This window comes from Marmota flaviventris, chromosome 2 (assembly GCF_047511675.1).
Source record: "Marmota flaviventris isolate mMarFla1 chromosome 2, mMarFla1.hap1, whole genome shotgun sequence".
In the NCBI taxonomy this organism is placed as follows: domain Eukaryota; kingdom Metazoa; phylum Chordata; class Mammalia; order Rodentia; family Sciuridae; genus Marmota; species Marmota flaviventris.
Window position 1 is genome coordinate 182,573,950 of NC_092499.1, and position 15,482 is coordinate 182,589,431.

Genomic DNA, 15,482 nt, shown 5'->3' on the forward strand with positions numbered 1-15,482 from the left:
TTATATACATTACCAGAAGTCAAATTATATAATAAGATTTATTCACAGAAGTTTCTTTTAATCTCATTATCCTCCACCCTATTCCCTTCTCCCCCTGTAGGGAACCAGTTTTATTACTGTGATATGTCTTTATTATTTTGATGTATTGGTTTTCTCTTAATACAAATAAAGGCATATATATGTGTGTGTTGTATATATACATGTGTATTCATATTCCCTTCTTTGATTTATGAAAGATAGCCTACCCTTAAACATAGTTTTATTCCTTCCTTTTTTAATTTAACAATATATAATATATTCTGGAGACCCATTAATTTAAAAGATGGCTATATCCTGGAGATCCTGCTTATGCGGCGGGAAGGATGAAGAGGATTACAGATGCGTGGGGAGCCCTGGTGAAGGAGCAGGCGTGGGATGGAGTAGGGATTGAACCCAGTTGCTCACACATGCCAGGCAAGCGCTTGACCACCCAGCCACATCCAAGCCTTTTCTGTTTTTTCTTTGAGGCAGGGTTTCTCTGAGTTGCCCAGAGTAGCCTTGAACTTGAGATCCTCCTGCCTCAGCCTCCTCCTGCCTCAGTACTTGGGATTACAGGTGTGCACCACGGTGCTTGGCCTGAGTCTGTTTTAAACAGGTGCCTGTAACACGTCCAGGTGATTTTGTCCACTAAGCAAGTGGATTTCCACATGTATAGCAGAAGGCGGTAGCTCTGGATAGAGTGTTGACCAGCTTCAGGGAGTTGATGAGATGTCAAGGAAGCCATGAGAAGGGATGAGGTCTCCGCAGGAGAAAAGAGGGCCCAGGACAGAACCTGGGAGTTTCAGCATGCAGGGAACGAGCAGGGGTAAGGAGAGCCATGGGGAGGGAAAGACGCTGGTGGGGGTGGACAGGCTCACGGCCTCTGGTGGTTCTGTCTGCTTCTTACTCTGGTTTTCTAAGGAGGTCACCATGGAGTTTTTCACCCTCAACTATATCACACTTTAAAAACAGTCCCTGTGCTCTTGGGCTCTGTCCTCACAGACTTGGCATGCTATTGGGTATTATAAATAACAAACATTTTTATTGTCACTGGCTGCTGATGAAGCCTTCTGGAGTCCCAGGGGAGGGAGGTGCTGACTGTTCTGGTTTTATAGGCAGAGATGTAGTCAGAGGTGTGGCCATCTGAGAGGTGGGAAGCTACTCACCTCCTGTGACTAGTGTGACTAGGAACCCTTCAAGGTGAGTGACAGAGGTCTGGGTCAATCCAGCCAACTTGCAGAAAAGGGGACCCTTTCCTATTCTCTTTGAGGCAGAGAGTTGAAAAAGGCTCAAAAATATGCCCCCATCTCCCCACCCCCACCATTGAGAGGTTAATCGGGGACAAGGCCTCATCTTTTAGAATATAAATATACTACAGCACATCTTGGTTTTGTTTATCTTGTAGTTTAGGGGAGTGATGCTCACACAAAGGAACTGCCTTTGTAACTAAAGCTTAGTGTTTTAACTTTTTTTTTTTCTTGAGCTTTTCAATGGATTAGTAGCAAAAAAAAAAAAAAAGTATAATTAATCCAACTTTTTATTGCACTAAGGCAACAAAAATGGCCCTGATTACACAGGGATTCTCCTGCCACTTTTCTTCTGTGTCCCGTAAGGAAGGCTTCTCTTGCTTCCCAAACTCCTAAGTGCATGGAAAGAAGAAGCACAGAATTTTGCGTATAAACAGGATTAGGAGAGGTCAGGTGCTGGCACTGTGCTGCTTGGAGGTTGTGTCTACAGCTAACTGGAATTTGGTGTGGAGGAGAAAAGAGGAGGCTTTAACTTGGGGCCAGGAGATTTTCAGGAGAGAGGGAACCCCTGGAATTGAAGGCAGCTCTGAGGGATTCCTGGTAGTCCCAGGGCAGTAGGGAGGTACCTGGAAGTGGAGAATGGCAGGAGGCGGGAGAGGGGGCAGAAGTGTGGGGGGAGAACCCAGAGAACAATCTTATTCCCCCCCCCTTTTTTTTAATGAGGTAACTTTTTTTTCCATAGCTTTATCTTACTCATTTATTTTTATGTGGTGTTGAGGATCGAACCCAGGACCTCACACGGCTAGGCAAGCGCTCTACCACTGTACCACTGAGCCACAGCCCCAGCTCTCTCTATCCCTTTTGCTTAGGGCAAAATCATCCCTCTTGCTAGGCCTATAGAAAGAAGGTTTATTAGTAGCTTTTTGGGTCAGAAGATAATATTTTTGGCTCCAGATGATGGGAAAGCCTTTGAAAAGCAAAAGAATGTCTTTCCTGTTGTTCCAGTAAGCCGATTTTTTTTTTTTTTTTTTTTTTGCAACTAGTTTATGACTTCAGTATTTCAGTATTTAGCAGATTATTTGAAAGCTCTTTTGGGGGTAATCAGGGAAGGAAAAAAGAAATACATACAAATGTTTCCCACCCCACCCCCTTCTTTTCATAGTATGAGAAAGGAACCAATCCTCAGTCTTTACGATTCTAAGCCAAATTAGGTTTCCTTATTGACACCTCATTAAACTAAGACCTGAGAAAACAAACATTTGTTTGAGCCTGATTGAGACCTGGGCCACACTTAATCCGAACTTTTCTTCTTTGAAGGCCAGATTCTGAAATACAAGATCCTTATGTTCTTTCTGGTTAGTTATTGGTTGTATCTTGACTGGTGGTGAAAAGGGTTCTGAGGCTGCTTCAAGGCTCTGGAGGAAAGAAATTGTTCAGTGATATTTGCCATGAACAGGAGCCAGGGAGTGATCCTTCAGATTGCCCATCTTTGTGCTGGACCATGGTTCTGCACCTGGCTGCACATGAGAACCATCTGGGGAATTTTCAAAGGCCTGGATTGCACCCATAGAGATTCCGATCTAGATGTTCTTCAGAGTCTCAGATTAGTGTTTTCTTATGACGCTTAAGTGATTCTAATAAGCAGCCACTGGTTTAGTCCTTAAATGATTTCCCTAAAGCACAAACCAATTTTAGGAGAGTACAAGATGGCCAGTTCTAGGTGTGTTAAGTTTGAAATAATGGCAAGCTACTCCCATATTAGAAAAGGGAGAGCTAGTGGGAAGTTGGGGTTTGAGACCCGGGGACTATTTCATTCACATGGCATTCTTACTTGAAACGTAAGAGTGACTTGTGTCTCCTGGATACTCAGTACACTGAGGCAAGAGGATCACAAGTTCGAGGCCAGCCTGGGCAACTTGGGGAGACCTTGTCTCAAAATATAAAAAGAGGCTGGGACTGTAGCTCAGTGGTAGAGTCCCCTGGGTTCAATTCCCTGTTCCCCTGCAACCCCCCAGAAAGATTAAGGAAACTCCTGAACTTAGGTCACGCCCAACCAACTTGAGGTAGTTTCCATGCGTTATAGACGTACTAAGAAGAGAAGATGCTGTCCCAGAACCCAAGAGCAGGGATGCAGCAGGGCACCTGGGAGGGGGTGGGGACCTGGGACTCCATCGCTGCTGTCTGCAAGCCCTCTGCCTGCTCTCCCCAACCCTTTCCTCTTTAACTTCTCTCACGGGGCCTGCTTCTTCTGCTCGCTGTCCTGTGGTGAGATGAAACAACCATGACAGCTTCCAGGGTTTACATCTTTCAGCTGCAGCATCTCATAGAGAGGCTACCTTCCTGCCTGGTCCCAGTTCCCAAATTCTCAGGGAACAAATTGTGTGGCTGACCCAGCTTGGGGCAGCTGTGGCCCTATGGAGAGTAGAAAAGGCCCATTCCCACAGGAGCTGGGACCCTGAGCAGACAAATCTGACGTCTCCATCCCTCTCGCATCTCAGGAGACAGGGCAGTGGTTGGGAACAGGAGATTGTGGCCTCTCCCCAACCCACTGGGTGACCTAAGGAGAGCATACCAAACGCCCAGAGACAATGGAGGAAGGCTGGTCCAGATGGACAACCCTGCCATGTTCAGGCTGCTCTCCTTAGAGTGGGGTTTGAATAGAACAAAGTTCTTTTTTTTTTTTTAGAGAGAATTTTTTTTTTTAATATTTATTTTTTAGTTCTTGGCGGACACAATATCTTTGTTTGTATGTGGTACTGAGGATTGAACCCTGGCCGCACGCATGCCAGGCGAACGCGCTACCACTTGAGCCACATCCCCAGCCCTAGAACAAAGTTCTTAATGGGGAGTTCTGGATGTTCTCCTGAAGCGGGTTGTGTCCCTCGATAAGCTCTAGGAGCCTGGGAGTTTCCTGAAATAGTGGGCAAAAAGATGAGCTTTAAAAATCTCATAGACATCTGGGGTTGGTGTTGTGGCTCAGCAGTACCGTGCTTGCCTAGCATGCGTGAGGCGTTGGGTTCAATTCTCAGCATCACATACAAATAAGTGAAAATAAAAGTCCATCAACAATTTAAAAAAATATTTTTTTAAAAAAAAGCTCAGGCATGTTTTCTGAGGAGACTGTCTACAGCTTTTCTCTCAGTGGCATGCAATAGTTTAAGGAGCTGGGAGCCCAATTCTAGGTGTTTGAGGAGTGGATAATAAGGAAGTAAAAGGAAGGAAGTAAAGGTGGGTAGTCTGTCTGCCTCCCTTCCCAGAGTCCTGCCCACTCACTTCCCAGGTTGGCTCAGTTTCTACACAGAATGTTGATCCAGTCACCCCTAAGCAAGCTATTGCCTTTTAGTTCAGCAGTTCACGTAGCAGATATTAATAATTAATTAATTATTAATGCATCTAGTAATTAATCATAAACTCCTCGTAGTTTAAATGTTGACTGATACAATCTCTTCACATGGTTGTGTCACATCCTAGCCAGCTGCCAGCTCCTGGAAAGCGGATCCCTTCACCGTGCTCTGCCTTCATGGTTGATTCCCTTTGCCGTTGGAAGGGCAGAGACTCAGCTCCAGCAGCTTCCCTAAACAGAGATGAGATTGGCTCTCGGAAAGGGGATGTCAAGGCACAGTGGACTTGGGCTCAGGGAGGCTTCAGGGTTTTGTCTCCGCCTCCTGGCTTTACTGGGAGTGTGGCTTCCTCTTAGGTCCTTGCAGTGTATTAGGAAAGATAGTTGCAGCAGCCCATCAGCATCCTTGTCACTCAGGATTTACAGGTGAGAGAAGCCATTTCTCTCTTATGCTCTCTTTCTAAACCTCATGGATGGGCTCTGCTTCGCCACATGCTCTTACCTTGCCCCATAGGTAGGAAGGAATGGCTTCCATCTTTAGCCAGGCCACATTTAGCTGCTCACTCCAATGTCCACAGTGATTGAGAGTCTCCAGAACCCCATGGGATGGGGAAAGGTCAGGGCCTCCCTAGAAAGGGGATGCTGGACAGACAAGCCCAGCGACATGATCTGGTAGAGAAGAACTCAGAATGGATGTGAGAGTGGTGACTTCCAATATGATGTCCTCACAGAGACTTTACTATCCGAAAGCCCTTCAGCATTTGGAACCCTAAAAATATGGACCCTTCCTTGGGTGCAGTGGGATGGAGCCTAGAATGCCAGAACCCTGTTGGAAAATTTTGCATGAGAGTCTTGATTTTAAACTCGGCCTCTGGTTGGCAGTGACGGGTGTCATAAATAAATAATGAACTTGGGTGAGCAGGTCCCCGTTCTCAACACCCTAGGATATAGGCTTATAGAACCAGCTTTGAGGTTCTGCTTTTTTTTAAAAGCTTTAGAGGAGTTCACAGGTGAAGTGAGAGGCAAGGTGTTTTTTACTTAATGACCTGTTCCTGCGGGACTGCTGTGTGGTAGGCAGGGTGAGGCAGCCATGGTCTGGAGATGTGTACCAACTCGTGGGAGAGGTGGCTGGACACACAGGAAGCCACAGGCCAGCTAGTGGGAAGGGCTGTGGAGTCTTGCTGAACTGTGTCTGGAATGAGCTCTCGGGGCTGTTCTTTCTAATCACAGTTCCACTCGCCTGCCAAGTGCGTCCTGGACTCTGTGTCTTCGTTTGTGCATTTGAGCCCACGTGGGTGCCTTCCCCCATTCCGTTTCAGTTGGGCCTGTCTTCTTCCCAAGGCCAGTGCTAGCTCTATCTTTGCAAGGCCTTCTCAGCCCTTCTCCTGCCCAGGACCTCAGGCAAGAGAGGCACATTGGGCTGGGCAGGAGCTTCAGTGATGGTCAGACAGCTCTGAGTGAGTGCTGGCTCCTTCTTAGTCTAGCTGAGCCTCAGATCCTGAACCATGAAGAGAGGACCAGAGATCTTGGAGGAAAAGTGAGATAAGGTCATGATGGTGCCAAGTATAGGCTGGTGGTTTTCTTTCCCCTGACAATTTTCAAGAAAAGAATGGTTTCAGTCTGTGTAGAATGACGTTTTGTCCTGATTCGCAGGACTAAATCCATGTTGGACTATAGTGTGGAAATCATAAGATTCCATGCACCATCCCTGCTGGAAGGGATTTGATGCATTGTGGCACAGATTCGATTATTTGAACCTGATGAATAGGAGCAATTTTCTGGCCTGGTAAGCGGCTGTAGTGCTACTTATTTATCGCTGGGGCACGAGTCCACAGAAGACGCCTCTGCAGACCCAGGAGCCACCTGGCAGCAGGGATTTTCTCTTCCCATCCATAGTGTGATTGCTAAGGAAACTTCACTCTGGCTTTGGGGGAGCTACGGGGCTTCCCACCTTTAAAGGTGAAGGCCGTGGGGTGCACGGTCTGCTGTCTGCCTGGCTTGTGCCAGCAGCATTTTCTGGGAGAAATTAAAAGCCAGCCATTCATTCAGTTATTCCTGCCAGCTGAGAAGTGGCGCTATAGGCTCGGTGTGGCTGGGATCCAAGGACCCAAGTCATGTGTGTAATAGCCATCTTTGCTTCCCCACAGCGTGCAGGGGATGGTGGCTGTGCCACATTGGGCCATTTACCCAGTTTCAGTGGGCCTCAGTTTCTTGCATGTAAATGTGACTCAGTGGCTGGTCATCAGGTTGATCGAGAGGCTCAGTGAACTGACACCTATGAGGCACTTGCTGGCGCACTTCCACCCAGTGTGTGTACCACCACCCATGGGGCCTGGCACAGTACCTGCATATGCTAGATGCAAATAGACGGTGATGAATGCTGAGCACCTATGCAGTGGATGAGGGCAAAAGTGTCTGGGAGCTACTGGTTGGCCAGGCACCCAGAGTGACCAAATGTGTGGCCCAACAGGGCGTGCCTAGAGTCAAGGCTGAGGCTGAAGCAGAATGACCTTGAAGGCCAGGCTGAGACTTTTTTTTTTTTTTTAATATATCTCATAAAGAGGGAGCAAGCAATGTTTTAAAAGCAGAAAACAGACATGATCTGGATTGTTGTAATTGTTTTAGGAAAACAGACTCTGAAAGTAATGTGGAGGCTGATGAGCATGGAGAGATTTGAGAGAAGGGAGGAAGAACTGTGGGTGGCTGATAGAATGAGAGGTGGGCAGGAGACCATGAGATCTTAACTGGGGCAGTAGAGTCCATCTGGGGGAACCAGTATACGCTAGAGCCCCTTGAAAAGTGGAATGAAGAGGTTGGATTGTGGCTCAGCGGTAGAGCGCTTGCCTAGCACGTGTGAGGCCCTGGGTTCAATCCTCAGCACCACATAAAAATAAAATAAAGATATTGTGTCCAACTACAACTAAAAAATAAATATTAAAAAAGAGTAATGTTAAAAAAAAAGTGGAATGAATAGGATTGGGGGCAGATTGGGTAGGGGGGCACAGGGGAGCATGAGAACCTATAAATATTTGGATAATGGTGTGGTTTCTTGCTTGGGTGACTGGGTGAGCAATGAGGAGAGAACCTGAGAGGAGAGGAGAGGAGGAGGGCTGGAAGGAGGAGGAGACAGATCATGCATTCAGATGACTCGGGGACTGTCATGTGTACGCACGCCCACAGAGACCTGCTTTCAGCTGTGAAAAATAAAGCATGACTCTGAGCCTGATCCCACTCTCCTGACTCCTGTAGGAACTCTTGTCACAAACAAGGGAACTCTGAGTGACCCTTCAACAGGTAGAATCTAGACCAGGCCATTCTTGTCATTCCAGAGTCACCTTGTGGTTCCAGGGCTGCCAAATAGAGAAAATAGATTTCATAGTTAGCCAGATCCCAGGTTTCTGTAGCCCCAAGTTCCCAGGAAACCCTGAGATTCCCCAGGCTGTACTGTATGAGCATAAGAAATTAAGTTCAGGGGCTGGGGATGTGGCTCATGCGGTAGCGCGCTCGCCTGTCATGCGTGCGGCCCGGGTTCGCTCCTCAGCACCATATACAAACAAAGATGTTGTCTCCGCCGAAAACTAAAAAAAAATAAATATTAAAAAATTCTCTCTCTCCCTCTCTTCTCTCACTCTCTCTTTAAAAAAAAAAAAAAAAGAAATTAAGTTCAAGTCCTGGCCCTGCTCACACATGTCACATGACCTCTCCGTGTCTGTTACTTTATTTATAAAATAGATTCATTTTAGGACTTTATGAAGCTAAAATGTGTCCAGACCATATAACATGGCCTAGCATAATGTGAATGATAACTACTAGCCACTGCTGTGGTGGTTGTGTTGTTTTTATTGGTGGGCAATGCCTTGCCTTGCTGTAAGGTATGTAGATTGGATTTTAAGACTGCATTGTGTCCTCTGTGCTCATAGAAAAAGTGAGGTCTGGTCTTAAATGTTGTAGTTTCAGAGTGATATACAAGATTGACGTTCCCATGGTCCTGGGAAACCTTGTCTGTTTTATTTCATTCGCTCATTCAGCAACAGCTAAAGCTGTCCCGAAGAGATCAGGGGCTAATAGAGAACGGCATGAAAACATGTAACTGTGGTAAAATGATAGTGGCATTATAAGGTTCCTAAGTACCTGAGTGCCTATAACCCCAGCTACTTGGAGGCTGAGGTTCGAGACCAGCCTCAGCAACTTAGACCCTGTCTCATAAAGTATAAAAGTTTGGGGTATAGTTCAGTGATAGAGTGTCCCTGGGTTCAACCCCCCAGTACCAAAAAAAGAAAAAAAGGTTCCTAGGTACCTGGGGTAGGGGTGGAGGAGGGGATGCTTCAGCTGGAGGAGATTTTTCCTTGGGCAGGGCCAAACCGGTGGGGTTTACTGAGTGACCAAGGAAGAAAGAGTGCTTCTTTTGATCAAGATCATCAGGGAAAGCCCTGGGACCTGACCAGAATGGGGAGTGGAGAAGGGCCCAGATGAGGCTGGAAAGGTGACCTTAGATGCCGTCTCAGGTGTGGGACATGAGGTTGTGGATGATAGAGAGTTGCTAGGAGATGCAAGATGGCGGGAGCTTTAGGAGATCTGTGCTTTAGGAGAGTTCCCTTGGCAGGTCAAGGAATGGGATAGACACAACAGGCAAATTGATTAGCAATGGGCAGAACTGGGTAGGGATTTGGATGCCAAAGACAATGGTAGAGTCAAGAGAAAGAGGTTAAATCAATAGGCCTTGGTGACCCATTGGACAGTCAGGAACAGGTCAAGGGTGGAGTCCCTGGGACTTCGGTTGCCCTATCTACTGGAAGAGGGTGGACTGCTGGAGAAGAGGGTGCTAAGGTTAGCACAGTTGAGTTGGAGAAACATGGAAGATCCCCGTCCCTGTTGTTTGACAGACAGCTGGGTCAGGGGAAAGGTCTGGGAGGTGCCAGTAGAGGTGAGGTACCAAAGGAGAGGGTCAATGGCATGAGGAAGCACTGGGGGAGGCAACTGAATGTCAGTCTTTGGATTCAGAACCGAACCCCACTGGATGAAACCCAAGGAGCCACCCAGCTTTGAGCTCAGATTTTGGGACTCCATCCTGAAAGTCTGGGCCTCAGCAAGTTGCCTGTGTGTAGAGCACTCATCCATCCGGGGTGCTCAGGGACTGACTGCTGTCCGCTGGCTGCAGAGGGACTGCCCTGGGCATGGTTCCAGCTCCCAGGGCCCCCAGGTGCATTGTGCTCTCTTGGGTTGCCTTAAACACGAGCCTTGGGCTGAGGTTGTGGCTCAGTGGTAGAGTGCTCGCCTAGCATGCATAAGGCACTGGGTTTGATCCTCAGCACCACATAAAAAACAAAACAATGTGTCCACTAAAACTAAAGATACATAAATAAACAAATATTAAAAAAAAAAAATAACAAAAAAGACCCATGAGCCTTTCCCCTGGGCGCAGGGGCGCTCAGAGCAGCAATTGTCAGACTGGCTTCCCTGAGGTTTAGTTTGGTTTTTCTATTGGGCTAATCTTTTTTATTTTTTTGGTCAAGTTACATAAACAGTATCAACATGGGGTACCTTTGACATCAGACATCATTTTGAGTTTTGGTGGGAGGAGGCCTAGCAGGCCAGGGGAGGGGCAGCCTTCCTGCTACCTTGGGAAGATGAGGTCTTGGGTGCCTAGACCTGGAGGGCTCTCATATGTGGTGTCTTGTCTGGCTGGCTGGAGAGGACCATGGCTGATAAGGGAGTAGATAGGCGTCTGGGCTGGACCTTTGTCAGGGACCACCTCCAGTTGTGGCCCCTCCTTTTGGACAGGGCTGGGCCCCAGGGGACCTGAGTGAGTAGGGAAAGTCAGAGAGCAAAGCAAGCTGAATGCTGGGGGTTGGCAAATGAAACACAGAGGGAGATTTTTGTCTTTGAGAAGAAGCACGCTACTTCCTAGTAGTCTTGGTCTGCTTTTCATTTTTCTATTTTAAATAAGGATCATGGGAGTTGGTCTGGGCGCGTGCACCAATAATCGCGGTGACTTAGGAGGTGGTTGAGGCAGGCGACTTTCAAGTTCAGGGCTGGCCTGGGCAATTTAGCAAGACTATGTCTCAAAAAAAAAAGTGGATAAAGATTAGGAGTACTACAAAACACTAAAACATTTCCTTCTCATGGGCTGGAGGCAGCAGGGTGGTGGGGTGTGTACACCTGAGTTAAGGGGCAGCCTCTCATGAGCCATTGCCACCACAGGGGACTTCAGGGCCAGGATGACCACTATGTCAAGGGTTTTGTTTTGTTTTGTTAATTTTTCTTTTAGTTTTTGATGGACCTTTATTTTACTCATATTATGTATATGTGGTACTGAGAACTGAACCCAGTGCCTCACACATGTAAGGCAGTGTGCGCCACCACTGAGCCACAACCCCAGCCCTATGTCAAGTTTTTAAGAGAATCTGGGAGTTGGGCCCAATGTTGCACTGTAATCCCAGAAACTCGGGAGACTGAGGCAGGAGGATGACAAATTCAAGGCTAGCCTGGACAATTTAAGCAAGACTCTGTCTGAAAAATTAAAAAATAAAAAGAGCTGGTAGAGCTTAATTAAAAAAATTAAAAAGCTCAGTGATAGAGCACCCATGTTCAACCCCCATACCCAAAAAAAAACCCCACACACACACCAAAAAAAAAAAAAAAAAAAAGAGAGAGAGAGAGAAACTGGGAGTCCTGACTTAATGAGAAGTCTCTCAATTGGCTTGAATTTTTTTAGAATAAACACTGTAGGCCAAGTGAAGTTTCCCTGTGGGCCGGACAAAGCCTGTGAGCTATAGTTAGTGTTCCCAAGTTAGTCTAGCTTTCTAATGTTCTTTCTGGCCACACCACACTGTGCGTTATCACCCAGCAGAGGAGAGGAACACTAGATAGAAACAAGCTAAATCGGTTCCAGATTTTCTCTGTCATAAGCCTGAGTGGCCTAGGGCAGACCTGTCTCTTCCTGGTGCCCACCTTTATCAGCACAGTGAAGGCCAAGTTGGCCTCTGTGGTTTTGAACCCTTTTTTATTTTTCTTTTCAACAGCAGAAGCTTTGTTTTAACTAAATCTTATCACAATGTATGAAATAGATAAAACAGAGCTGCCCCAGTGGCAGGGAGGCTGCAATCAGGCCTGAGGCTGCCTCTGGCCTCCCCCACAGCGGCACCACAAAACAGTGTGGTGACTGCCCACCAGCTGGCTGCTCTCTCCCCACAGCCCTGACATTCTGTGGTTTGCATGGGAGGAAAAGAACAGCAGCCAGAAGGAGAGCTAGCCACGGTCTGCTGCGCAGCAGCCCCTCACTCACAAGTTGACCTGCCAGCCGCGGGTGCAGCCATCACTTTCTGGGTGCTTTCTGTGCAGGTTTGCCTGCTCATGGCAGTCAACCAGGGAGTGCTTCATGATTTCCCTGTCCACAGGGTAAACCCTGACCAGGAAAAGGAGGTGAACTCTGCCCACAACGTCACTTGACTGGGAGGTGAAGGCGCCAGATGCTACCTGTGGGACCCAAAGGATGGTTTCCATCCCTGGTGTCCCTGGCATGCTTCACTTTGCAAAATCCCTTTGGTCAGACTTGATTCCTCTAATCAGGACTCCTTTATCACCATGCAGGAGGCAGAACCATCTGAGCCCCGAGGTGCAGAGGTGACAAAAAAGCCCAAGGCTGCTGTTCCTTCTGCCAACAAGAGGCCAAAGAAGGAGACCAAGAAGAAGCGGTAGAAGTGGAGGAGCCATGAGGGCCTTGGGGAGCCCACCCGGGAGTCAATATCTGTTTCCTTTCTGCATCCCAGGATCAGGTCTGAGGTGGCTGTCATGCCCTCTGACCACAGAGAGCTGGACAATCATGGCATCCCCAAGCTCCAGCTGGACAGACCACTTCTTCCTCTTCCTGCTGCCTCAGTGGTGGTTTAGAGTCAGGGTACTGAAAGGCCTGCGAGCACGCCCTGCGCTGAGAGGGTTTCTCAGGAGCCAGGTGAGCCCACAGTTACGTCTTCATACGTGATCATCAGATCCAGACAGTTTCCCCCGCTGTGGATTCACACTGGGTTTGGAGTCGTCGTCTCAAGCAGACAGGCACACCCTCTGCCATTGCTGTGAACTGCAGGTCTCCCCGGCTCACTCAGCATCTTTGTTTCTCCTGTGTGAATGGAGCCAGGCCTCACCTGTGAGCTTAGGTCAGGACACCGTGGCCATGCAATGATAGTCTCTCATTGGCTGCAACAACCAGGTCCCAAAGATGCCTGGTGCAAGAGTCCCAGAAGGCCTGAGCCAGAGGAACACCTGAGTTCTCCTCTAGCATGTGGAAGGGAATTGACTAAATGAGTTTATATTTCTTGAGCATAAACATTCTGAGTTCCTGAAATAGTAGGCTTGTCAATGTCAGACCAACCTGTTTTCAACCCTTCCTGACACATTCAAGGTGTGCCTTTGACTTCTACCTGTACCTCCTTCTCTCTGTCAGTTCTTTCATCCCCTGACCATTAAGGAAACGTTATTTGAGGAAGTAAAGGTCAATAAATGGTTCCATATGCTGAACCTGCCTGTGTGTTGTCTGTTGTTGAGGGAAAGGAAACACATGGGTCCCTGTTTTGGGAGTGAGAGAATGAGTGGATCCCCGGAGGAATGGGACAGTGTGGGGTGAAAATGGCTGGACAGTGGGTAGCTCTGATCAGTGTGGTTCTGCAGGCCTAGCCATTCTGGAACAAGTTTTCAGGAAGGGTCCCCCCAACAGCTTCGTGTGGCCCTTAGTCATTGGAAACACTTGTGAATGTCTCTGGGTGTGAGTTTCCACTCACTCTCTACGTGCCTTTGCCTGAGGAAGACACTGCTTGTCCTCTAAGCCTTAAGCAAGATCAAGTGCAGTACACTCAATGGCTTTGGGCGGGTCTAATCTCTGGTAAATAAAACGGCAGGCTCTTTATCATGTGCCAGAGGCTTTCCCAAATGTTGTCAAGACTATGGGGAACTTAGAGGACAAGCATCTGTCATCTTTGTAGAGATAGGAGCCTGAAGCCTGGGCTACCTGAGAATACCAGAGCTTGGGCTATGACCCAAGTCCAAGGCCCTTTCATGGTGGTTAACAAATACTTAGCAATTGTTGATAGGTACCAGTGCTGCAAGGGTCCTGCTGTGCAGAGGCTGGCAAGGTCTCCTAGCACTGCAGGGTTCAGAAGAACAAGTCCAGGGACTGGTTCTGCATGACACAGGGCTGGTCTTGGCCAGACACTAGGCACAGAGTGAGGCTGCCCACAAGGAGCCTTCCCAGGAAACCCAGGCACACCTGGTCTAGTGGAGATAGGCACGTGAGCAGGCTTGGTGTGGGGAGTTCTCCAGCAAGGGCTGGCAGCAGATGCTGTGGGAGCTGCAGGGCGTCATCTCAGACCTGGGGTCAGTTTAGCTACCTGGCAGAGCAAAAGTACCTAGCTGAGTCTTCAAAGACTCCTGGGAGTTGAGACCAGAGGGAAATTATGCCCAAAGAGTTGGGGGCCAGGCCTCCAGAACAGGAGCTTGTGTAGGAGAGACAGCTTCTAGCTCCCAGGAAGGCGCAACTCCTCACATTGTCTCCTTAAAGGCTGTGCCAGCCAGCCTGTGGAAAGCAAGAGTGGTCTTCCTCTCCACCAGCCCTCATGCCACTTGTACAGTGGGCTGTCTGCAGCATTGCACTCTTTTGGCTTCCAGTACCTCTCCTCTCCTGGGTTTCTTCCTTCATCCTGGTTCCTCTTCATCAGAGCAGCCCAGGCCTCAATCCTTGTCCACTTTGTTGTGCAGAAACCCCAGTCCCTAGACTTCTTCTCCGCATACTCCTTAGAGATTTCATCCAGGTTTGTGGCATTATTTTTATTTTTGCCGTGCTGGGGATTGAACCCAGGGCCTTTACTGTGTTATGCAAAGGCTCGACCTCTAAGCTACATCCCGAGCCCCAGACTCATGGCTTTAAATACTTCATTAATTCATCAGGGTTTTCCAGAAACAGAACCAGTAGAAGAGATTTATTATAAGGGATTGGCTCTACATCTTGACTGCAACCTCAGGAGAGACCATAACACAGAACAATCTAACTAATCTGCTCAGGATTCCCAAACAGCAGAAACTGTGACATAACATGCTGCTTATTGGGAGCCACTGAATTTTGAGTAGTTTGTTATGTTATAATAGGTAATTAATACACGATCTTGGATAAGGTTCTTTTGTTACAGACTCAATGTTTATGAGCCTCCAAAATTTGTATCTGGAGGTGGGCCTTTTGTAGATGACTAGGTCATGAGAGTGGCGCCTTCATAAATGGGACTAGTGCCTTTATAAGAGACCCCAGAGAGTGAAGAGACAGCTATCTGTGAAACAGGAAATGGGCCTTTACAGGTAGCAAATCTGCTGGCACCTTGAGCTTCCCAGCCTTCAGAACTGTGAGAAATAAATTTCTGTTGTTTGTTGAAAACTAAAATAAGGGATCAGCTCAGGCAATTATGGAGACACAAGTCCCATGATCTATCTTCATGCTGTAAATCCAGTAAAGCTGAGGCTGAGGCCTATGTGGTAGATTCCAGTCCAAGTCTGAAGGCCTGAGAACCAGGAATGCCAAGGGCAGGAAGAGATGGCTGCCTCAACTCACAATCCGGCAGAGGGAGGGAGATTTCCACCTTCTTCTGCCTTTTTGTTCTATTCAGACCCCAAGGAACTGGATGAGGCCACCACACTGGGGAGAACCCTCTGCTTACCTGCCTATGCAGTCCAGCAATTCAAATGCTAATAGCTTCTGGACATAACTTCCCAGACACACCCAGAGAGAATGCTTAATGATGCTTCTGGGCATCCTGTGGCCCAGTCAAGTTGTCACCAATCAGTTTGCTGCCCTAATGCTGATCATTCCCAGACCTCTCAGTATCTCCTCTAGCCAGGTG

The 15,482-nt window shown here is 47.8% G+C and overlaps 1 protein-coding gene across 3 annotated transcripts in view; it reads left to right on the plus strand.

Moving 5' to 3' along the window:
• Manbal (mannosidase beta like) overlaps positions 1-13,119 on the plus strand; it is a 28,395-nt gene extending 15,276 nt beyond the window's left edge. For all 3 annotated transcript variants that reach the window (XM_027945309.2, XM_027945310.2, XM_027945311.3), the window contains one exon: positions 12,196-13,119. In XM_027945309.2, the coding sequence (XP_027801110.1) occupies positions 12,196-12,303 (108 nt within the window). In that variant the 3' untranslated portion in view covers positions 12,304-13,119. The remainder of the gene's footprint in view (positions 1-12,195) is intronic.
• Positions 13,120-15,482: the final 2,363 nt, after the last annotated feature.